Below are 24,899 nucleotides of genomic sequence, written 5' to 3'. Positions count from 1 at the left end.
CTTCTTTGTGTGAGGACCATACTAGTTTGGGAACTTGGGCATGGCTGCTCTGCCTAACTGAAACTTACTTGGTGTGTTTATGTTTCCTATAATCTGTTCTAAAGACTACACTGCACAATGAAAGGATGCTAATTCACTCACCAAGGAGGCAGGCCTTCCATTTTTCACCATCATCACTTTGGGCATCTGTGATATTAGTGATGTAGATGACCCTTGGGAGGGTCTCATTATCCTGTACTGTCCCTAGCAGCCCCTCCTCAGTTGAAATTGAGTTTGTAGAGAAACCTAGAAGATTTTGAAGGGTTTTTTGGCCTTGGCAGGTTGGGGAACCTAAGGCATTGCTGAAGAAAAATTCTTCAGCTAAAGGATTAGACAATTGAGTCAGTGGCTTTGCATTTATCTTGAATATGATTTTATTGATAACTAGAAAAAGGAGAGCTTTAGGACATTTATAGGACACTTCTTCCATTTTAAAAAATCCAGGATCCCAGAATCTATGTTTTGTCTTTTTTGTTTTAAAACAGGGTGAGGCATTTTTTTTGCTTTTGTTTTTAATTACAATGAAGTTTTATTTGTTACAATGCCAGAGTAGAGGAGATTGCCTCCAAAAGCCAACTGATTAAGGATCCTGTAGTATCCTAAACATAAATTTAGGTCATTTGGATATAGACTTGTTCAGAGAGTAGAGAGAAAAAGGTGTTTATAGGTAGATAAATGGTTTTTGAAACTTACTGAATTTTGGAAATTCTTCAGCCTTATTTTTGTTTTTAAAACAGGAAAAAACATAAAAAAGAAGGAAAAACACTCATACTAGATGGAATTACTATGACACAGGCTTTTTTTTTTTTTTTTTTTAAAACAAAGTTGATCATACCGTCAATCTCGGAGGTTGGCAAACTATGGCCCACGGGCCAGATTTGGCCCGTCACTTGTTTTTGTGTGGCCTGTGAGCTGAGAATGGATTTTACGTAGAAAAAAAATTTCTGTGGCACATTGAAATAATATGAAATTCAAATTTCAGTGTCATGAGTAAGTTGGCACATAGCCATGTCTGTTCGTTTACATATTGTCTAGAGCTGTTTTTGTGATACGATGGCAGAGGTGAATGGTTGTGACAGAGACCATATGGCCTGCAAAGCCTAAAGTATTTGCTATCTGGCCCTTTACCGAAGAAATCTGCTGACCTTTGATCTATACCAGTCCTACTCAGAGTACCTTGATATGATATAAGGAGCTTGAGCCAGAATGTAAACCAAGGCATTGCTGCTTTCATCAAGAAAATCTTGCTACAGAAAAAATGTTCTCGGTGATGTAGTTGATTTATGTTCTCCTACAAGTGCCTTATCTCATTGCAGACTGGCAGCAACTTTTGAATAGTCCTGACTTGTATTCCTTTGTATATAATTTTTAAGTTTGTAAGTTTTTATTTTTAACACGTAAACATTTTTAAAGAACTCTAGGGTCTTCTTAAGAAATGTACTGTCTGGGGGCTTCCCTGGTTGTGCAGTGGTTAAGAATCCACCTGCCAATGCAGGGGACACGGGTTTGATCCCTGGCCCGGGAAGATCCCACATGTCGCGGAGCAACTAAGCCCATGCGCCACAACTACTGAGCCTGTGCTCTAGAACACGTGAGCCACAACTACTGAACCCACGTGCCACAACTACTGAAGTCTGTGCTCCTAGAGCCTGCGCACTGCAACGAAGAGCAGCCCCTGCTCGCAGCAACTGGAGAAAGCCTGCATGCAGCAACGAAGACCCAATGCAGCCAAAAATAAATAAATAAATAAATAAAATAAAAAAAAAAGAGTGGTGACCTCCCAAAACAACACTGCAAAGGCTGAGTCACTTTAAAAAAAAAAGGAAAAGAAAAACAGAAATGTACTGTCTGTTTCCCTCTCCCTTGAGGCAGCCATTTATGTAAACATTTTTAAAGAACTCTATTCTCTGCTTAAGAAATGTACTGTTTGTTTCCCTCTCCCTCGAGGCAGCCATTTTCAACTCTTTGCTAATCCATGTCTTGGAATAAAATGTTACATTGCTCACTCTGGATTTTTCAGGCATAACCCCTTTTCCTTCACACCATGGAAGGTGAAGATTTAGTTTTTTCACACATGGGTGTGCATGTATTTTTCTGTATGCCTTCTAACAGGACTATACCATAATTCTGGCTCAGTTAATATTCAATGTTTACTTTGTAAATGCTAATCACTTCCGACCCATATAGCATATTATGAATACTTTTCATTTCCTGCATGATTTTTTGTTTTCCCTGGAGGTAATAATTATTTTAAAATTTATGTATATATCTTTCTCATACATATTAATTCAACCCCCACATTCTGGCTGTCTAAATCTCTTCTCAAGACATTGATTCAGTCTGTTATCCTTTATCTTTTTCAATACTACTTTCCAGGAGCCTTGTAACCTGTACCAGCCTGGATTAGTTCTTTTTTTTTCTTTTATAAAGCTGTCATCTTTTGATTTCTTTACCATTATCCTGAGTTTTTCTTTGCCTCTCTCCTGGATTGGTACTATGTTTGCTGGATCTTTTGGCTTCTTTATGATTTACTACTTTATTTCGGTGGCACACATTCTGTAGCTTCTTGGGAAAAGAGTGCTTGGTAGGTAAATTTTTTGAGACCTTTCATATCTACTCTGTTATTACACATGATAGTTTAGGTGGGTATAGAATTTTATGTTAGAAGTTATTTTCTTTTAGAATTATGAAGTCATTGCTCCACTGTTATTTATCTATTGGAGTTTTTTTTTCCATGTATTTTAGTGGTCTGATCTCTCATCCTTATGATATATTTTTTATTTCTGTAAGCTGTTAGAAAATTCTTCTTTATTCTGAAATTTCACAATGATGCTCTTTGTTTACCCATGTGTGAGCACATTGTGGTTTAATTTTTAGTCCTTTATGTCTGTGAATTTAAACTATTTTGTTGTTGATTTCCATCTAGTTTATCTGCTCTGTTTTTCTAGAATTCCTGTTTGGATGTTTGAATTCGTGCACTAGTCTTCTAATTTTTTCTTAATATTTTCCATCTTTTTGTCTTTTCTTTCTAGATATCTTCATATATGTCTCTCACCTCTTCTATTAGACATTTCATTTATGATACTGTATTTTAATTTCTAAGAGCTTTCTTTGTTCTCTGAATGTTTCTCTTATACTGTTTAAAAAATAACACGTAATACTTATTTCAGAGATGAATATCATCTGTTAGGTTTTTGAGGAATTAATAATAATTTTTTGAAGATTTTTTCTCTCCCTGCATAGTCTTTGCTGTCTAAGTTGTTTTTAATTCTCTTTGGTTATTTTGATCCATTATTTTCCGTATTAGAGGATTTCCTCAGATATGTGGTGATCCTTGGTTGTCTCTCTCAAAGAATTAGGTATTCAACCCTGGCTTAGGAGCAATGAACTCATGTATGGGATTTAGGGTATACATCTTGAAATCCAGGTGCTTCTTACATAGATTTTAAACCAGTCCTAGTTTTGGGCCTTATTTTCATCCCCCCTTGAGATTCCTGATTTGATAGTTTCTTACTCTTGGGTAGGGGAAGTCTGCAGTATAAATCAGAAAGGCTATTTTCTTTTCTCACCACTAGCTCAGGATTTAGCTTTTGTGAGTCTGTGGAGTCAGTTACCACTCATCCCTCTGCTTTCCAGCTTCCAGGTTTTGTTGCTATATTCTTCTCTCCCATTATCTTTGTCCTTTTGGGCTTTTGGCAAACAACAAAACAAAACAAAATAAAAAACAGCCCCCCAAACCCTTTATTTTTGTGTAGAGTTATTTAGGGAGAGTAACAAAATAAATATTTGAACTTGCTTTAGTTCACAGTGTTCCATTATAAGGCTGCATCATAATTTATTTAACTAGTCCCCAGTAAGTTATTACGTAGTTTATCACGTTTCCATTTTTTAGAAAATGGAATAAATCTCTCTGTAAATGGCAGTTATTTCCTTAGGAGTATTTTGGAGGATATTTGCTCCCCAGGAATGGTAACTAGTGTATATCCCATGTGTGTTCATTTTCTAATATGTTGTAGAGCAGAGCTTGACCAACTTTTTCTTAAAGGACTATATAGTAAATATTTTAGGCTTTCTGGGTCATACAGTCTCTTTGCAATTACTCAATTCTGCCACTGTAGCAAGAAAACAGCTGTGGGTGATATGTAAATGATGGGCGTGGCTGTGTTCCACTAAAACTTTATTTACAAGAGTAAGTGGTGGGCCCTTGGCCACAGTTTACCAAACCCTGTTGTAGAACATAGGATATCAGCATTAAATGTAAAAGGGAAAATGATCTGTATTTCTTTTCACAAGCTAGAACCCAGCTGCAGTTTTGTAGTCATTTTGCCTAATTTAAAACATTTGTTAATGACAAACTACTCTTTCAAGGAAACCTTAAAAGGTCCTAAGCACGTGCCTTGGGCCTTCCCTAACATAGTCTGACAGTCATGCAAGTTCTCTCTGAAGGATTCTGCTCTGAGCCTGATGTGACCCTAAGGCCTGAACAAATAGAGTGACTGCTGAAGAGAGGACCACTCTCTCCCAGGAGTTAATTGTACAGGGAACAGCTAAATAGCCTGCAAAGCCTGCTAAAGGTGACCTGTGAACTCTTTAACCAGGTGCCTCTGGGACCCTCTGGGTGACTTCTGGAACTGATGCAAAGCTGTAGGTTGGAATGTTGGCCGAGAGTCTCACTTCTGAGAAATTTGAAACTCAACAAAGTATTCACTGGATACATGTGGCACTGAAAGACTGGTTTCCATTCTCTGCTTAAGCAGCTTCTCTTCTTAAGGAAGGAGATGCTAGGGAGGGCTATCCTCGTCTCTCCAGGTTAGCAGAGAGGAATGTTCACTTCACAGCGATTAGCTGAGCCTACTTGAGACTTTGTGCCTGTCGTGGCTTGCCAGTTTCCTGCCTGCCTTCCCTGTGGCGTTTTAGCTGATCTGTGCTGTTGGTAGCCATATGGCCCCTTGAGCACATGGCTTGGCTTCCCTGTCCCTGCTGCTGGATGCTTGGGCCTTGCAGATTTCACAGACCTGAATAACACTTGGGGGTGGGGAGAGGGGTGGAGTCTTCTCACTGCCCGGCCTGGTAAGATAGAGGCCGCTAGCTTGGTTCTCTGTACCAATTGATTGCTTAACCAACAGAGCCCCACACTAGGTGCTTTGAGAAGATGCAAAAGAATGAGAAGTGGTTCCCATTCTCAAGGAGCTTATTACCCTTCAGGGCTTCATCCGGGAGATAACCCTAAGTAGTTAACTGTGTGATATTGTTGGCCATGTCCAGTTTTGGAGGTCAGGTTATAAGCTATCCATGGATGCAGTCGATTCTAGTACTTATTTGGTTTGGCCCTGATGATTTTTTGCTGTGCAAAAATGTCATAGCTTTGAATGGAGTTCATTATCATGTCTCTCTGAGATGGTTTTTTTTTGTTTTTGCGGTACGCAGGCCTCTCACTGTTGTGGCCGCTCCCGTTGCGGAGCACAGGCTCCGGACGCACGGGCTCAGCGCCCATGGCTCACGGGCCCAGCGGCACGTGGGATCTTCCCGGACTGGGGCACGAACTCGTGTCCCCTGCATCGGCAGGCGGACTCTCAACCACTGTGCCACCAGGGAAGCCCTCTGAGATGGTTTTTAAGCAAGGATATTTAGTAATTTTGGCTAGACTTTTATATTCCTATTTGGCAACGTGGAGAGAACAAAAAATACTAGCTACTTCCTTGACCCTTTGTCATATGGCTTTCAGATGAAAAGGAAGTTCTGGGGATGGTCTGGCTAGGAAGGTGGCCCCTCCTATACCAAAATGAGGTCAAGACTTGGTTTGTAGCCTAAGTTAGCAAACTAATTTGCTGATAAGAAAATGATTGAATTAGGAAAGACTTGTAAACATTTACCTAGCTTTTTAAATTGAGACTTTATTTTTAGAAGAGTTTTAGATTTACAGAAAAATTAACAGATACTACGGAGTTCCCACATTAACCCCTTTCACCACTCATCCCCAGCTTCCCTTATTATTATCTGACATGATTATGGCACATAGATCGTAAGTAGTATATCAGCATTGATACGTTATTATCAACTAAAATTACTTTCCCTCTAATGTCTGTTTTCTGTTGCAGAATCTCATCCTCAATAGCACGCTAAATTTAGTTGTCATACCTCATTAAGCTCCTCTTGGATTTGATGGTTTCTCAGATTTTCTTTGCTTTTGATGACCTTGACAGTTACGAGGAGTATGGGTTGGGTATTTTGTGGGCTGCCCCTCTGTGGGAATTCGTCTGATGCTTGGCTTCCTTTTAAGTACCCCTTAAGGTGTCCAGTTTGTTGGCTTGCGCTTAGGTGCCTAGGGGTATTTGCATCAGAAAGTGGCGCTTTGTATTGTGTGAGGACAAAGGGTGGCAGCTGTGCTGTTCTGGGGGCTGGGGAAGGGATCTGTGCAGTGAGCCCCGGCCATTGCTGTAACTGGGTGGGGTGCTCCGTATTTCCCCCACTTTGGTGTTGTTTCACTAGTGTTTCCAGGATTAGCTTGGGGAGAACAGACCTGGCAGACAGCCTCGGGGAGCAGGAGAGGCAGCCGGATGTCAGTAGAAAGGGTGTTTGGTGTCCCATTTCCAGTGGCCCCATCGAGGGCGCTCGCTGGTGGTGCCTGAAGGAGCCCTGTTTGGGCTGATGTTCCTTTTCTTCCTATCTGGTACTGATAACTTAGGCAGCTTTGGGAGCACTGGTGGTTGTGTCTGGGGACTCTTCTGAGGGTCTCTAGCTCAGGAGGCTGTTGTCGGCTCTTTCCGTTCATTGCATGGATGCCGCAGGGATTTTACAAGCTGAGCAGCAGCAGCCCTTTGCATCCAGAGCGCAGCACTGTGGATGGGCTCCGCAGATGGGGAGTGTGGCAGGAGGCCAGGGTGAGGGATGGACGTCCCTTGCCCCTGGCAGCACGCTGCCATTCTCCTGACTTTTGGCAGCCCTTAGTCTGCGTGTGTCATCAAGCCATTCATTTTTCCTTTTACAGTTGAGGTCTAAGAAATGGGGAGGGAATTGGATTTAGGGCATATATCTGAAGTCCAGCCAGTGACCTTTTTTTCTGTGTTGATTCTGCTCTTGGAGCGTGTGGTAGGGTAGGGTGTGTGTGTGTGTGTGTGAGTGTGTGTGTGTGTGTGTGTGTGTGTTTTGACTAGGGATCAGTAGCTTGTGGAGAAAGTAAGCGATGATGTGGGCATACTTCAGAATGTCCTGATGAAAAGCACCGTCAGAAATATTACTGTTATAAATGTGGTCTGTGATGGTGCTGACGAGCAGGCTTTGGGTAGTAATCCGCTCTGCATTTTACTTATTGAACAGCGTGTGACTGTAACTACTATTTTATTGTTTCTTCCATGTCTCTGCCCAGGAGCTGCTTGTTCTCCGGACAGTAATGACACAACTTACAGAGGAATAAAACACCATAAACCACACACATACACACACACACACACACACACACACACACACACACACACACACACACAGACACGCACGCTCACACCCCTTCAGAAGGGCAGACCTCGTTTAGCTGGCAGCGTCAGTGTACAGTTCCTGAAGAGGAGGTTGCTAATCAGGGAGATGCCGAGCAGAGTCTGCTGCTGAGGCCTGAAATTTACAGCTCCAAGAAGCCGTTTGCTGCTGCCGCGGCTGCTAACACATCATAAGGGGTGACGAATCCCAGTAACTTGTCACCGGGGTATGCTTAGATCTTCGCATTCTGTAATCAGGGGGTGAAGGTGCGAGCACTATGACACTTTCCCTGGTTGTATTTCTCTCCGAGCATGACTAGGGAGTAGAGAATGTCTAGATATTTCTCATGTCTTGATTACAGGAAGCTTCCCTATGTTTTTGGCAATTGACGATTTAATAGGAGTTAGTTTTGCAGTGAGAGGAATGTGTAGCTCGGTCCATCATTGAGATTTAGGAAATACTGTGATGTGCGTGCACTTGAGGTGCCTGCTGATTACTGTATCTGTTGGGCAGTGGTCCTGTATTTTTGAGGGAGGAGCAGTATTGATTTGCTGTACGAGCTGTTTTGCTTGGTATGGCTTTGTGGAATTTTTGGTTTGAAGGTGGGATAGCAGTATAGCACACAGCATGGATACCTCGTGGCCCCCTCCCCTACCCCCATGTGCTGTAATCCATGTCATATAAATGTGGGATTTTGAAGCATAGGGAGAGCATTAGCTGAGGTCTTTTTCTTTTGGTCAGTTGGCCAGGCCACTGCTGCTGTCTTTAGGGAGTGAGAGGGAGATTCCATTATGATGGGCATTTTTACTTGGCATTAATGTGTCTAGGTGATAATGAGAACAAGATGTACTCTATTTTTTGCAGTTACTGAGTCTGTGTTCTCGGTTATACCTTCTTGGCTGTTTTTAAGATCTACACTTAAAATGATTGGGCCTGGTGTAAGGGGCTCTTTGATTTGGAGGGTCCTATACACTTTGGCACCACTCATACCTAGGTGATCATTCCTGACCTTGACTTGGCCCTCTTGTGACCACACATCATGCTTTTGATTATCCTTGGACTTCACTAAGGTTTTCTGGTCAGATGAGTTTTGGATTCTGGCTGTCTGAGTTTTAGCATTAGCCTTTATGTGACTCTCAGATCTATGAAAAAGGTTATAGCAGAATGGCTGTGGTTATTTGAGCCTGTTTTTTTTTTCCTGCATTCAGATTTGCAAGTTAATCTTACACATAGTTGAAAATTAAAAATACTTACCCCCTCTCCTAATCTACACGGCTCTTTCTCAGACTCTTTACTGCTCTTTTGGCCCTGGCCTGTTTTTCTCTACACTGCTTCCATTACTTACCGTGTTAAAACCCCAGGATGTCTTCCCATCCACGAGTGGTAGTCAGCCATCCATGGACTTATAGCTTGATTCCAGCTGTCATCTTTCTTTTTTCTTCATTCATTCTGTTTGATGGCGCTTTCCTCCTGCTATTTCCTGTCATGTAAAATTTCTCACTTGGTTTTGCTTTTTGCTCCTTCTTCAGATTGTCCCTTAAATTACTCTTTACTCTTTTTTTGTGTGTGGTTGGCTGGTTCTCTGGAAAAGGTAGAGACTAGCCGCTTTTGCAGGAGTCTGCAAATAAATGGGTATATTCTGTTGTAAAAGGTTGTGAGCCTTCCAGGGAATAGTTAGTGAAGGCTCTTTTAGGATACTTACCAGTGTGATACCCACCACAGCAAAGGAGAGGCTGGCTCCTTTTGTTTCACATATAAAAAGAGGAAGGGAATTTTGCAAGTCTACACTCACGGTGCAGCTGACCCCAGTAGTTTGTTCAGCTACCTGTTTGCTCCTGTTGGGGTCTGATTGAAGCCTAGGAGAGTTAGTTTTGGTTCTGTATACAGTGACTGTGTTTTGTAGTCTATAGCTACCTCATAGCAAAGTGTTACTTGCAAAAAAATCCAAACAGCCTTGTAACAACAGGTTCTGAATATAATTGGGTGAATTGTAGACTGCTGGCTGAATTATGAGGTCTAGTTACAACCCTGATGTGGTCCTAGTCTGGTTTCAATGGAATTTTATTCTCTACACATTGGTGGAGTGTTCTAATAACCTCCACAGAGGAATATTTGTGCTTTTGCCCTTGAATAGATATCCTCGTAAACTACCCCAGATTGGGAGTTAATCATTGGCTGAGAGTGGGGTCCAGTGTTACTGACTTTGGGTTCCAAAACAGAGATGCCCATAGTAGTGCTCTGAAAAGGAGGCTTTCAGAGTAGTTGAAGTAATATCTTAGCAATTTAATGTTTCTGCTGGTGAGATTAACAGCTGAGCATCTCCTTTCGCACGCTGAGATGACAATTCTTTTTGCCCTTCACTTGCCTTTGATTTTTCTGCTCTGCATTGGGGCGTCCTATTTTGGTTCTTTCTCATCTAGTGCTGCTACCTTCTTCTAATCCAGCCCTTGCCTCTTTTCCTAGAATCATGTTGTGATAGGCATTTTGATTGTAGCTTAGAACCTGTTTCAAGGAAAATCTTCAATAGCACGTAGAGACTGGATTTCCACTTCGTAAGCTTTGTAGTTAACCACAAATCTTGGTCAGGGCAAAAGATTTAAAAAAAGCTTGCTGTCTTTATGAATGACACAGATCCTGCCTCGATGAGAAATCACCATCTCTTTGGGGGCTGATAATTATAGTATAGTTTTCTTCAACATTGTTGTACCATAAAGAAAGATATTGGATCTACCCCAAATGGCTCTTGATCTCATCCTTCTTCCTGTAACTGGGTGTGCCTTGCTCCTTAGCATGTGTGCTATGAGATTTGGGCTATCAAGGCAACATTTAAGCATTTTTGCCTTCTCGCCCACAGGTGATGCAGGTGCTGAATGCCGATGCCATTGTTGTGAAGCTGAACTCTGGGGACTACAAGACCATCCACTTGTCCAGCATCCGACCACCGAGGCTGGAGGGGGAGAATACACAGGTGAGATGAGAAAAGCAGCAGAGCCTCTTTTCCAAAACCAAAGGGGAGGAGGTGGAGAATTAGTTAGATGTGGTCCATGTGTGGGAGAATGCTAACGGACAAGTAGTGTAAATCGCCAAAGTATTATTTCCTAGCATTTGCAGCCTAGCTGCTATTGGGCAGGTCTCAATGTCTCCTGAACCACACTCACTACTCTCCTTCATTTTCGATGGGCCCTGTTGGCATTCCTCCCTAAGGGGCTTGAGAGGAGTTAAGGTTGGTATATGTTAGGTGGTAAATGAGTCTTGTTTATTAACGAGATCTTATTATCTGAGGATAAGGGGAAGAAAAGATCTATGTCTCACTTGCATGATAGTAAGGCTTGTTCTGCTGGTCATTTTGATTTGATCTGTACGTTTTTGCTCTAGGAAGAAATGAATCTTGGTATATATATTATCTGGGGCCACCTACTCATCTTTTCCAAGTGGTAACTAGAATTATTAGCTGTACTGTTTCTTGCTGTTTGTTGGATCTTTTGGCAGCAAGGGTGCTTGCCTAGCCAATGTGTGTGATTTTGGTATGTCAACTTTGAGAAATTATGTTTAGGCTGAAAACTGCAGGCAGTTTTGTTTCAAATTCTGTGGTCATTTTCTTTCCATTGTTATGTTATAAGAGGTTGGGGAAAGGGATTGTGGTTGAACTTCTTTGTTTGTCTGGCTGTCTTGTTTTTACAGACATCTTTTTAGCCCCTGTTTTTGCCTTCTGATAACTAAAGTGTGTAACTGTGTCGATTGGTTATAGAACTGGGTCCTCAGTGAGAGCCGGTGCCACAGGCAAATTGAACAGTGTGGTTGAAGTTAGTGCTGTGTGGCTTTTTAATGTATCCCTTTTGTAGTTCTAGAGACTTGAAATTTGCTTTTCTGATGTTTTGCACGTCTTGGTGCATTCATGAGTTGAAATTCAGGCCCTGTTTTCATTTGTGTGAGAGTTTAGAGACAGCCCATAAGAGTCAAATGAAAATATTGTGATTGTCTTTTGAGTCAGATCATGCGTAAGAAACCCATACAAGATGGGTTCTTTGAATGTCTGGCCAATCAGTTCATCTCGACCCCCAACCCCCCAGCCTTTTCTTTCCCACAGAGGAGGCAATTTAATGCAGCAAGCAGGATTGTGGTAAGGTTGAGAATGTAAATGCATGAAAGCCTAGAAATGCCAAAATAAGGTTCTCTCGGTAACTGTAGCTCTGCCTCATTGCACAGAGTAAATACACATGTCCAGTTTTGTCAGCGCTGGGAGTAGTCCACAGTTCTGCATCTGTGCCATGCAGTTGGAATTAAGGAGACTCAGTAGCTGAATTTTAAGCAGTTTTTAGGGGCGTGGGGGAGTTATAGCTTAGGTCTGACGATAGCAAGTTTTCTGGAGTAAGAACTAAACTACCACTGAGAAGTTTTCGTTTTTCTTGGATCCTTTGGAACTCCTCAGGGGGTAATGGATGGATTTCCCTTAGCCTAGTGGATGACAAAAGTTGTTGGAATACATCTCCCAGTTTAGGCAGGATCACGTTTATAGAATTTCTTCTTCTTTACCAAGGTAGGTTATCTCTTATTTGTTAGACTTCTGTTCACTCCTGAGATCTTACTCCATTTTAAGAAAGTTCTCAGTGAGTCTCAGCTCTAAGAGTCAACATATGGCTTTTGAGTGAAATGAAGAATGATTTCCCTTATTTGTTCATTAAATTCCTTTGGAAGATTTTAATGAGGGTCACATAAGAAATTAATATAATACACTTTGAGTACAGTGGTGGTGGGTGCTGTGAAGAGCCCTGTTGTGGTGGGTGCTTGGGAAGTCTTCCCAGGAGCAGCTCGTATACCTCTTGAGTGCCCGCAGACGAGAAGTGAGCAGATGAGAGAAAGGGCACTCTAGACCAGCACTGTCCCATAATGCAAGCCCCAAATGTGAGCTCTGTGTGTTATTTAAAATTGTCTAGTAGCTATGTTTTAAAGAACATTAATTTTAATGCAGTTTATTTGACTTACTATATCCAAAACTGTATCATTTCAACATTTAATGAATGTAAAAAATTCATGAGATATTTTACTTTTATTTTTACTGTGTCTTGGAAATCTGATGTATATTTTATACTCGGATCTCAGTTCATCCTAGCATATTTCTAGGGCTCAGTAGCCACAGGTGCGTAGTGGCTACTGTAATGGACAGCACAGGTTTAGGAATTCAAATGAATAGGTTCATTGTCATTGATGAATACTTACTGGGTACCCACTTTGTACCAAATGCTACGCTGGGATTGCAGTGGGGAATAAACCCTCATGGAACTACTCTTATGGAACTTTAAAATCTAGTAGGGGAAATTCGCAAGTAATCACGTTTATGTCTTGTGTTATGAAAGGAAAGGTTAGCGTTCATAAGAACTCATAATCTGGGAAGGCTTCTTTGAGGAAGTGACTTTTAAGGCCTGAAGGCTGATTAGGAGTTAGCTAGGTAAAAAGTGAGGAGAAGACAATTTCTGACCGAGACAGCAGCAATGACAAGAACCGGGTGAGTTTGGGAATAGGGAATGGATGGCCTCTGTGGATGGTGCTTGAGTGGTGTGATGCCTGTGTGGTCCAAAATATGGGCAGGGCCAGATCATGCATGTCCTGTGAATATTCCCGGATACTCATGAAAAGAGAGAGAATGTGGGGCATGTGATGAACTGTGAGTAATATTGTATGACTGGAATAGAGGATACTTAATGCCAGGGGTTAGTAAGAAATGAGTTTGGGAGTTAGGCAGAGGCCACGTGTTGAAAACATGTCTGCCATGCCTTGTAGGCTTTTGTCTTGAACGATTTTAAGGGATGGCACCTTTTGGGTTTGAGTGTGCTTGTGTTGGTGGCTTTCATTTATAAAACATGAAAGTACTTTGCGTCTATAAAAGAAGATCATGCTAGATGAAGACTGATCTGTAGCGAGGGGTTCTGGTTTTGTTTTTGGTAAAGCTCATCTGGGGGTGAAAGGTATGAGGAAGGAGAGGCTGTGGATGTGGCTCCAGTAGCCTCTCACCCTGGAGCAGTCTTTCTACTTGAAGAATTCTCCCTGGAACCCTCACAATGAGTGGAGATTCTGCTCTCTGCTTATCTTAAAGAGATTTACAGTATGGGTGTAGGAATAGAAATCACCCAGAGATCCCAGTGAGGCTGTAACTATATGTGTGTAATGACTAGGCAAGCAGGAGTCCCCTTGGAGTCTTTGGTTTCCCTAGTGTTCTTTACTGTATACCAGCAGTTCCTATACTACAAGGGGAGTCCAGTCAAGTACTCAAGGCTTGGATGTCGGGAACTCTGTTAGGCCACATTGCACCCTTGTGCAGGTTAGACAAGGGTGCCCCTTCCTTCAGGCAGCCTCACGTCAGGGCACATGGCTTGGCAAGTAGAGTGGAGGCTGAATTTCAGCTCCCACTCTCCCTCGGTCCACTTGGCCAGGTGCCCTCGTGCACGGCACAATGTGTACAAGGCGATGTGGCTGTCCTAGTTAGAACAGGGCTGATGGACTCTCCAAAGAAGATGTCGAGGGTATGTTTTGGGAATTGGGCAATGGTCTCGTACTCACAGAAACAAAGGATGCTTGACAGTTGTTTGGAGATGACGGAGGGACCGTGGAGGGTGCTGAATGAAACCCTCAGGAGATTGCCTTCTCTCGAATTTGGGGACATTTTGGGGGAGGGGGTGTCAGTGGCTTTGAAATGGAGAGAAAGTAACTTGGCAGCTTATGGTATTGGAGCTCATTCTACACAAAAGAACAGAGTGGGATAAGGTGCAGATTAAGGAACTGGAGGAGGAGATGAAGAGGGAGAGTCTTTGCATGAGCTTCCTCAGGGGCAGGCAGGTGGTGTGCAGAGACTCCTGCTGTGGGTGGGCCTCCCTACAAGCTCCCAGATGATGACCCAGTGGGTCTTGCCCTTCAGGTAAGAACGGGGAGGTTCTTTTAATGTTTATCTTCCCCCTACCCTAAAAATTAACGTGACATCAGCAAATACAGATCTTCTGAGACACCTTTGTATATTGTGGGGATAGTAGGGCAAGTTGGATTTTCCTTTTTTTAAATACAGAGACAAATTCATTCTATTAAATTATACATGAAGGCAAGGAGGTTTTGCCCAAGGCTAACGGTGTACTTCCATTCCCCCCTTTTGGTTACTTTCTAATTGTAGCCAGAGGAAGGGCTCTGGACAAAACTGCACGATCAAAGGAACTGTTTGCATTCTAGGCAGCTCTTTTCCAGTAGCACCCGGAAATTCATGGGTTAGCGACGGCTCCCAGATTTTGGTTAGAGCCTGATTTGTTGCTGGAACATGTGACTGAGTTAAAAGCTAGAGTGTGTAGTATTTCCCTCAGAAGGAGTACAGTTGGATGTCTGATGCTGTTGATTCTGTTTCTGTGGCACCAAGCTTTTGGATTATTAGGGCGAATCCAGCGTCATCTCTTTGGAGATGTAGCTCCTTCAGGCTGAGATCCATTTTGGACAGTGCTATGTGGCGCTCCTGTGACCCGAACATGTATCAGGGTTTCTCTAAAGGTGTAGTGTGTGTTATCTAGTTGTTTGCCACAAAGATACAAGTGCTAAATCTTGGAGAAAGGCTATGAGTTTTCTGAGCTGCTGCCTTAAAGGACATAACACATTGTGCATCTCAGGACTTCCTAGAGAGCTTTTGGCTTTGATCTGAAACTGGAAAACCTAGTGCTCTATTGCCCAGGGCCGCTGCGGGCTTTGTGTTACACTTGGAGTGTTAATGACAAAGGAAATACAACCCCTGGGCATTTGATGAAGGGGCTGACTTATTTCCCCATGAAGTCCGATCTTGCGGTGCTATTGTAGTAGGCAAAGACAGCACGTGCGCGCACGCACGCGCACACACACACCACCCCCGGGAAGTGTGGAAACCCTTCCCCTCATCTCTCATCTGTGGTTTCATGCTTTCAACTTGTATTGGTTTCCATCACCCTGTCTTTCAGCCTCCTCCCTGTGAACTTACTCACCCACCATATAAATGTTCTTTCACAGCACGGCCTCTAAATATTCAGACCTGGGCACTGCAGGATCAGTTTTGTTAAAGCTGCAGTCTGCCTAATCTCCCAGAGTCCTCGCTGCCTGTTTGAGGGGTTTGTTTCCCAGGGCTGAGCCCACTGGGTCTCCTCTTTAGGCAGGTGATGGGAGACGGAGCCGCAGGTAGGCACATTATTAGTGATACCTCGCAATGCTTAAGGGTTTTTTCTCAGAGGCAGGGTGGTTTCAGGTGCTAATATCACCATTTGTTGTGCAGGACCCCAGGGGTGCTTTGCCATTTTGACACGATTGAAGGTGGTTCTCAACCTGTTTCCTCCAGGTTAGATTTCTGAAAGCACAATGAGTGGTCCCTCTGGACCCTAGAGCAGACGATGCTGCCAGCTGAGATGCATACCAACAGGAAGCTCTGGGGCTGCAGTCCCTAAGTGTAGCAGGGGCAAACCAGTAAACCCACTGACTGTGATCTTGCATGTGTGACTGGGAAGCGTAAGGCAAATAGCAGATTACAGAGGGACTCCAGCCTGGCATTGCGGACCTTGGAGAAAAGCAGAAGCTCTCTGAAGTGGATATAGCATTTCACCGGTTTCCAATGGAGAGATGTGGGGACTTGCAGCAATGTGATCAAAGGACATAGAATATGTCAGAGCGCCAGCAGGGGCATTCTGTACCGGCTTCAGATTTGTTTGATCTGGGCATTTTGGAGAACACTTGAAACTTCTTTCTTAGAGGACTGAAAAAATTACCTTTAGGAGACGATGGCTTGGTCTTAGCTCATCTGTTTAAGATTCCAGGATGTATATATCCAGTCATTTTTTAAAGATTAATACCTGTTGTTCAGCTGGAGTGGTCACCAGAGTCAAGACATTTCATATCTGGGTGGATCCAGTTTCCTAAAATGTATGTTCCACCGCTCTTTATAAGTGAATTATAACCTGGAGAAGACAGCAATTGCCTATCTGTTTCCCTTTGGTTTACTTTTTTCTCTCTATTACAAATTATGTTTTCTTTTGTGTCCTTTAGCTAATGCATCCCCTTTCCCGTGATCTTGCCTCTCCCCTACAAATAATTTTTGTGGGAGTTTAACAGTCTCCTAGTGGGTCTTGCTGGTTAAGCCATTCCCAAACCATGTGCATTTATGTCTTTCAATCCATCGCTCTCTGTCTTTCTTCTCCGTTCATTTAATCATCACTGTTACCAGTTCTGTATTTTCAATTTATCTAAATCTTCCCAGTGCTGCTATGTTCATATTTCTTGTCTCTGTTCAGTCCTGTGAGCTGCAGTAAGTTTCTTTTGTTTCCAGAGTTGACAGCCCCATCATAGTTACTGTCCTGTGACCATTTAACATAGCTGCTATGTTGAGGTAACCCTCTTTCTTGCCTTGGTCCTCGAAAGCCTCTTTAGGCCAGGGATTTCCATACCCAGTCCTTTCCTTCTCTGTATCATCCTGTTCTGTCTGTTGATGTCCAGGCCTGCTTTCCACCGTGAAGCCTAAACTCCCCTGATGGCAGGAATGGTATGTTTTTCTCCGCTTCCTCTCTCCTCTCTTTTTCCGAAGCTTGCAGAGTGCTGTGACTACTGTAGGCATTTAATAAATGTTTAAATGGACGTTATCTGCTTGGGCTGAAGACCTAATCCATACATTGTTTTTGAGCGACATCATTATCGCTAATACCTGTGACTGCTTCTGCTAGCCATTGCAACTTGAGCCAGTGTATTGGTGTCGAAGGCCCCAGGAGGGAGGTTTTGCAGTCGGGTTTTTTCCTACTTCCTAATTGGATTGCTTGTTTTGATGGTCAGGTCACACATGGCTTGGTTTTCTGTAGGTACTTCCTCTTCCCCACTCCTAGTTTCAATCTAGTTGCCGCCATTGGGGTGACGAGCCCTGCCTCTCCCTGGGCACTGGTTTTTTTCCTCATAGTGGTATTCCAGTAGCCCGGGGCAGATTGGGTTCAGTCCACCAGAGGGATTAATTTCAGGATTTTAAATGCTTCTGCAGGTTGGTCCCCAACTGACTTTCTTTTAACACCTCTACTCTTATTCAGGTTTTCCCAAATTATCCCTCTTTCATAGATAGCAGTTCAGATGTCTTGATTCATTGGAGTTTTTAGGTGCGCCTTTTCCCCTGAGGGCTATCTTTTTTTTAAACTCTTGATGACCTTGTTGGTTGTCAGATTATTTCTTTGCTTGGAAAAAAATTTTAAATCCATTAGAGAAGCTTTCCTTTCATCTTTCTTTCTTTATTTATGAGATACTGATTGCAGAGCTACCTACACTGTGTTTAGATAAATTACTTTTTTTTTTTTTTTGCATAACATTTATATGCAAGGCAAGTTTAGTGCAGTCATCCAGTGCCTTGCACTTCTGCAGGCCAGGGTTGTAGGTTTCTTTCCTTGGTGGACTGATTAGCTTTGTACTGGGAAAATTTTGTTCAGTTCAAAACCCAAACGTTTCAGTTCCTCACATGTTACAGGTGCTGTGGACCTGGGAAATTGTTTTTATTAGTAAGATGCTTATACTCTTAGAAATCGAGTCTCAAATTCTGACCAGTTTGTGCACGGTGTGGTCACAAGGTAGACTTTAGACTGGGTGATAGATTGTGGATGAAGCAGTATCAGGTCATGTCACTGCTGTGGAAAAGGCTTTTCAGAACTGAGACTAGAAGGGGAAGCTGAAGGACGCAGACGGCTGCTTTTTTTCCTCCTGCAAATCACAGGCCTATTGCTTAGGCGTATTTCTAACGTCACTTTTCATTTCAGCCCGCCTTTGAAATCCTCGGCCAGTTTGTGAGTTGTTCACATTTTTCTAGGCCTTCATCTCACCGTCTCATGTGATCCGAGCCTGTTTTCGGCTGCGGATGCCTCTGCGTGGTTCAGGGTTGTGTTGGTGGCCACCTTGGCATGTTGCTGTTTCACAGGAGGAGCTCTGTTCGGTTTAGCCGTGAAGACGTCATGGAGACTTTGTGCTCCTCACTTCCTCTGTTTTCGGCTGCGGATGCCTCTGCGTGGTTCAGGGTTGTGTTGGTGGCCACCTTGGCATGTTGCTGTTTCACAGGTTTAGCCGTGAAGACGTCATGGAGACTTTGTGCTCCTTACTTCTCTGCTAGAAGCCAGTGGATATAATCTCCTTCATCCTTGTCTCGCTGTATTGGGCCCTTCGTAAGGCTGAGCAGAAGCTTCCCCTTTATGTGGGCGTCTGCTGCGTCTCTGTGTTCAGACATCGGTACCAGAATCTGGTTCCTTCTGCTGTCCTGCCAATTCTGGATAACCCACGTAAGGGTCGCCTGTAGTTCCTGTAGTTTCTAGTTTCTACTTTAAAATGCCCTTTTCTCTCGTCCCCCTTTCATACTCTGTATGATTTTTCTGGGGTGAGTAGATTTCACATTTCTTCAGATTTGTTGCCAGCTCACTCCCCGGCGCATAGTTGATACTCACGTGTTTGTTGTATAATGTCTCCTTTCGTTCTCATCGGCTCTCATCTCGTTGTTCATAATCTGGGAATGTGCGGAATGGCCAGACTACACCTGACACTTGATTTTCTAAGTTTACTGCTCTATCTTTCCTGGGATGTTTTCCCCATCAGTACTAGGGAGGCTGGTAGAAAGGTTTGAGGTTTTTTTTTTTTAATGTGCTGTTGTCTTTTGTAAGGTGGTCTGGAATTCAGAGAAAGCTGCATTCTTTCATACAGAACTGCCTTTAGCATCTGCTCATCCGGCTGGAGGGGCTTGTTTTAGAAAGCCTGCCCTGCAGAAGCTGTAGGTGGGTGTCTGCGGAGGGGTGGCTGGTGTGCCCCATGCCCAGGCTGGCTCCCTCAGGCTCTGGCTAGAGCAGGTCCCTACGGATGGGGGTGCAGACCGTACCACCCACACTAGTCTCATTGGCCCCCCTTTCCCCTTTCTCTGTTAGTGCAGCTGCTGTAAGGGAGTGCACACACTGTGTTCTGCATGGGAGGGCTGGCAGCCGGCTCCCCTTGCTGGTTTTGGCCATTGGGACAGCCAGGATTATTAGGCCAGTTTGTACTTTAAGATGAGGGATACTTGACATCACTCAAAGCAGCTTATTTTATTTATTTCTTATTTCTTATAAAGCGCAAAGTTATCCCAGCCCTTTGCTCTTCCTTTCAGTGTGTATTAAGCTACCACCAGCTCAGTGTTTTCTTCAGGAAAACATCCGGGTTCCTCCCTGCCCTTGGCCAGCTTCTGCCTCACCTTCGAAGATCCTTTGTGACGCTTGCCTCCTCGCTCTTAAAGCTCTTTGGCTTCACCTCTTCTTCCCTCACCCCCTTCCAACCCTCTTCTCTGGGAGGAGTGATGGTTCTCTCAGTCTAGACGGTCCTGTTTGCATACCAAGAAGTTACAGTTATTCTGGAGATGCGTGGACTCCGTAATATCAGTGTTACGGAAAATGTAAGCTTCTCAGTTGAGAAGCCGTAAGGCGGCTTCTGCTTGTAACACCATTTGGGCCCCTGGTTATTATTAGATATCCATAAAATCCCACAGTGGGAGAAGAGTCATTGGGGCTCTGTTTGAGAGAGATGTCTCCATCCCCAGAGATACAGATTAGCCCTAAGGTACCTGAGGTAGTAAATGGGACTTGACAAACTGAAAATTCAGGGCAATAAAATCCTACAGCCTTTCATCTCTCACCCTCATCATCCCTCAAGAAATGAATTCCCAGGGCAGAAGCTGATAGTGTTTAATATCTCTGTCTTGAACTATAATTGAATGTGCTCAAGTGGGAACGTGCTCTCTCCTTGCTCCTGTGCCCATCCCCGAGTGGCTACTCTGGATACTTGTGGCCTGTTTCTTTGTGTCTCTACCCTCTTGCCCTCTCCCGACATCATCTCCCCCACCTCAGGGTCCTCAAAAATTTTAATACAAGCTGGTGCCCTTTCTTTTGTTTGCTTTTGTGCTTTGACTTGGAAGTATTTCTTTAATTATCTGAATGGTGAGAGTATGGATTTGTGCTCCTGCCACTCTAGTTTTCCTTTGGATTTCTTTTTTTAAAAAACAAAAAAAACAAATTTTTTCTCTTTTTTTCTGGATGTGGACCATTTTTAAAGTCTTTATTGAATTTGTTAGAATATTGCTTCTGTTTTATGGTTTTGGTTTTTTGGCCCCGAGGCATGTTGGGTCTTAGCTCCCCAACCAGGTATCGAACCCGCACCCCTTGCATCGGGAGGTGGACTGCCAGGGAAGTCCCTGGAGTTCTTTCAGTTACCTCTCCTATCCCTGCTGTGGTGCCTCCCATTCCCCCTACCACCCTCCCTACCAGAGCGCAGAGAGGAAATTTGTAAGCTTTGATTTGAATGATGACGTCACTCCAGGCACAGGAAATTTGGTCATCCTGTTACTGCTCTCATGCGTTACAGAGGAGCTCCTGACTGCCCCTGGTGTTACCCTCGTCTTGAATGTTGCTCTGAAATTCTCTGGGCTGTGTTTTGGATGCTGCGTGAGCCTGCAAATGAATCCTCATTCCACCTCTGCAGAGTTGAAGTTCACTGTCTCCTTGTAGCTGCCTTGCTTTTGGTTCAGCCAGAAGGAGCGTCATCTTTTTTTGCGCGCGGTATGCAGGCCTCTCACTGTTGTGGCCTCCCCCGTTGCGGAGCACAGGCTCCAGACGCGCAGGCTCAGCGGCCATGGCTCACGGGCCCAGCCACTCCGCAGCATGTGGGATCTTCCCGGACCAGGGCACGAGCCCGTGTCCCCTGCATGAGCAGGTGGACTCTCAACCACTGCACCACCAGGGAAGCCCTATTAAATGTAATTTTAGATTCTAGAAAACTACATTGGTGTGGTTGAAGCCAGGCCAATATCCCTCTGCTCCAAGAATTTACATAATTTATGTCTTCATTGGTCAAGTCTCTAAATCTATAGCTGATAGATACTGATTTGAAGCAGGTGGCTGACTGATCGCAGTCGAGTCTTTGCTTTTTAAAATGAGGCTGTGCAGGGTGCTTGTGGCGGGGCAGAGTTTTTCCTTCTTCATGACGCTTGTTAAAGAACAGTAAGGTACACTCGATTCAGCACACTTATGATAGGTGTAGGGACCACTGCAATGGGGTTTTGCGTGGAAGAGAGTGATTGGGCTCTGGGTACCACAAGGAGGGTGGGAGTTGCTAATTAAGGAGCAGGTGGGGTTTGGGGATGGTGGAGGATAAGAAGCCCAATCAGATATCCAGTGTGATCAGATATCAAAGGTGGGGAAATCTGGCTAAAATTGGATTCTTACTAAAATGGACAATGCAGCAATGAACACAGTGCCCAAAAGGCAGGGTCTAGTTGCGAAGAGAGTTCAAGGGAACCTGAATAGTGTTTGGTCAAGGAGAGAATGGCATTTGTGATGTCAGGTTTCAACCTTGGTGTCTGAAACTAGTGGTAGAAGGCTTCAAAACTCCCAGTTCTTTAGAGACTGTATGGTTCACCTCCATGGTGCTTGTGGGAGGAAGCAAGCCTTAGACAATTGTAGCTTCAAGATACTTTTCCCAACAGCTTTCTAATTCCTTCTTCCGTTGCCATCTTGACCTCTCTCTCTCTCTGGCGCGGTCCTTGTCTTTGGTGGTGGTCAGGATTAATAAGAGGAAGCCAGGACCTAAGGAGATAGTTTCATTTCCCTTTTTCTCCTGTTACCTTCAGTCTACACTGACTGTGTCTTTTCTGCTCAGTTATAACTCCTGCCATGGCTAATTCAGGGATGCAGAGCCCCCTGTGGTAGTAGAGGTAACTGAGCTTATTAATGCGGCAGGAGACTTGAGGGTATAAAACCTAAGGAAGCAGTTTTTGACTCCTCCCCACCGTTCCATGCTTGTATACCTTAAAGCGTGGTGGTGTTGCTGAAGTGACTTGGAATTCAGAAGCTGGGGAGTAGGGACTCACTGCTCTTTCTGGCTTCTGTTTAACCTTGGTACATTTCTTCCACCTCTGCCCCCTTCCCTGCTAGGAAAATGATGTTCATATGTGTCGTTCTAAGGTATCCCCCGATGGGAAGTTCTCAAGGGCAAATCATTTGATTGTTAACTGTTAGATTCACCGCAAATATGGCTGCCAACATTATCGCCTCTCATCTGCTACAGATGAGCTCTGGCCTTCTGGGTTTGCACAGGACTGCTCTGAGGACAAAGATTAAGTGGATCTCCGTTGATGCCATATCTTTTAATCGAACAGTCAACTTGCCGTGTGGGTAGGGGTCTGCCATGGCCCTTCTCTTCCTGGCTTCCCTTCCTCCCACCCTCCCTCCAAGCCCCAGCGCAGAGGCAGAGGCACGCACCCTGTTGGTTCTCACGTGAAATCCAGGCATTAACCCCAGAGTAGAGGCTAGGCCACGGTGTGGTTTGTAAGCTACTTGTGTTCGAGCCTCTGCGGTTGGAGCCTGGAGTGTTCGTCTTTCACAGTTGCAGGTGTTTCTGTTGAGACTAGTGTTCTGGGTTGTTGCTCCTCGCAGTGGCAAAGTGGCGGTTTACTTTTCCAGGGTTTTGGTCTCTGACGGTACCGTTTTTCTTCCTGGAGCCGGACTTAAACGCAGTAACATCTCTGCTGTTTCCTGGATGAGCTTTTCTCCCCCCAGGTTTCAGAGCCAACTGTGAAACCAGACGTATCCCTTCTCAGCTTAGAACATCCCCTGAGGATCCCAGTGAAAGGAGATATGAGAGTTCCGCCTGAAGAAATTTGTCTGCTTCGGAGGACAGAGCTCTCTAGGGAGCAGTGGAATTTCTTGGGGTATATGACATACTGTTTGAGCTGCTGTTTAGTTGAGGTGGGGCCTGTTAGCAGTTTCTGGGTGAACTTCATGATAAAAAGTGCAAACATTCATGAAGTGGTTAGAGGTGGTGCTGTTAGACCTGGAGTCACACCTCACGTGCACTTGCTTACATTCACTGGATTTGCAAGGCAGAGAGACGGGTGCAGGAAGAGGAGTGTGCCTGCCTTCAGCACGTGCAGGCAGCACTCAGACGGATGCAAGAAAATGCAGGTGTTTTATGGCACGTACACAGCTTGGTCACGGTGCAGGACACAGCATAGCAAGATCCTAAAGCGCCTTGTGAATCGTGACAGGCGCACAAAAGTACTCGCGCATGTTTAGTGTTGGGTGGTGAGGACTCTATTAAGACCGAGGAGGAGGGTCACTTCTTTTTTTAAGGTCTTAGAGAAGGTCTTCTGCTCAGCCCGGCTTCTTTTCAGGGCTCAGCTCTGAGCTTCACAGGCTGAGAAGTGCAGTCTGTTTGGCTGAGTTAATTGATTTATGCTAAATGAACTCACAAAGATGTGATCTGAAAGTCAGTTTGTGGATGTATTCATTCACGATACGAAGTCCAGCTGCCAAGTAGACTGGAAGGTTCTAATGGGCCAACGTGTTCTCTTTCTTGTAGAGGAAGTCTGTTTATTGTTTACAGAATTGGAGTAAAGGGGGTGCTGGATACTGAGGAAGGCTCAGGTGCCCTGGATGCCCATGTGGCCCAGCGCGTGTGTTAGCTCCCCCCTCCCCGTCTCTGTTACAGAGAGATGAGGAGACAGGCTTGGGAAGATTCGGTTACTTGCTCAAGGCTCCTTCTCTGGTAAGTGCAGGAACCAGGATTCTAACTGAGATCTGTTTTACTTGTCTCCAAACGTGTCCTCTGGACTTCGATGTTGACTGGGCAGGTTGGTGACCCTCTCCCTTACACTGGGTGGACTTCTCTCTGAGCTCCTGTTTTTCAGAATTTCTGCCAGCTACCAGAAGCAGCAGCTGGTTCTGCTTCCTTATTTCAATGTATTTTACAAATTAAAATATTTCCCGCAGCTATTTTGGAGGCACATAGGTGATATCAAGAGAGATCCAAATTTATATTTCCAATGGGTGTTTAACATCAGAAAAGTGGGTGAACTGTGTCTCCTTAATGGTCTTGTCTCCTATATGAAGTTTTCCTGGCAGTACTTTCACTGTCTAGAACAGTCAGGCCAACTCTATGAAGAGATTGGATTCTCTCTTTAGTAGAGTCTCAGTACTCGTCCTCTTTGTACAGGTTTCCGAGCCCCTTGAGCACCTGCTCCTGGATACTTTATTATTTGTTTAGTTTTCATTCATTATTTTCATACAGTAACCCTATTAGATGGCTTAAGCTTCTGATTTCATCTTTACATACATTCTCTACCATAGACATTTTTCCCTTCTTATATATGAAACATGTTCACTTCATAAATTTTGGAAAATTTTTAAAGAAAATATTATATCTCACCAATCCAGAGGCAGCATCAACACTGTTACTATCTCACGGCCTTCTTAGCTGCTTCTGTGCTCATGTTTTGTAACAGAGCACTTCCCCTGGCCTTTAGATAATTTTCTAAAACATGATTTTTAATGGCTGTGCAGTTTTACAGAATGTGGACATCCTGTAATTTACCAAGCTTC

General features: G+C 44.0%; 1 protein-coding gene across 1 annotated transcript in view; it reads left to right on the top strand.

Annotated features, from left to right (window-relative positions):
* The window catches only part of SND1 (staphylococcal nuclease and tudor domain containing 1), a 413,476-nt gene that overhangs the window by 58,286 nt on the left and 330,291 nt on the right, over nt 1–24,899 (top strand). Inside the window, exon 10 of the mRNA XM_024762838.1 lies at nt 10,364–10,477. Coding sequence (XP_024618606.1) covers nt 10,364–10,477 — 114 coding nt within the window. The remainder of the gene's footprint in view (nt 1–10,363; nt 10,478–24,899) is intronic.

This window comes from Neophocaena asiaeorientalis, unplaced genomic scaffold, assembly GCF_003031525.2.
Source record: "Neophocaena asiaeorientalis asiaeorientalis breed wild unplaced genomic scaffold, Neophocaena_asiaeorientalis_V1.1 scaffold681, whole genome shotgun sequence".
NCBI classification, from domain to species: domain Eukaryota; kingdom Metazoa; phylum Chordata; class Mammalia; order Artiodactyla; family Phocoenidae; genus Neophocaena; species Neophocaena asiaeorientalis.
Note: the sequence above shows the minus strand (reverse complement) of the source record. Positions and strands in the feature narration are given on the sequence as shown.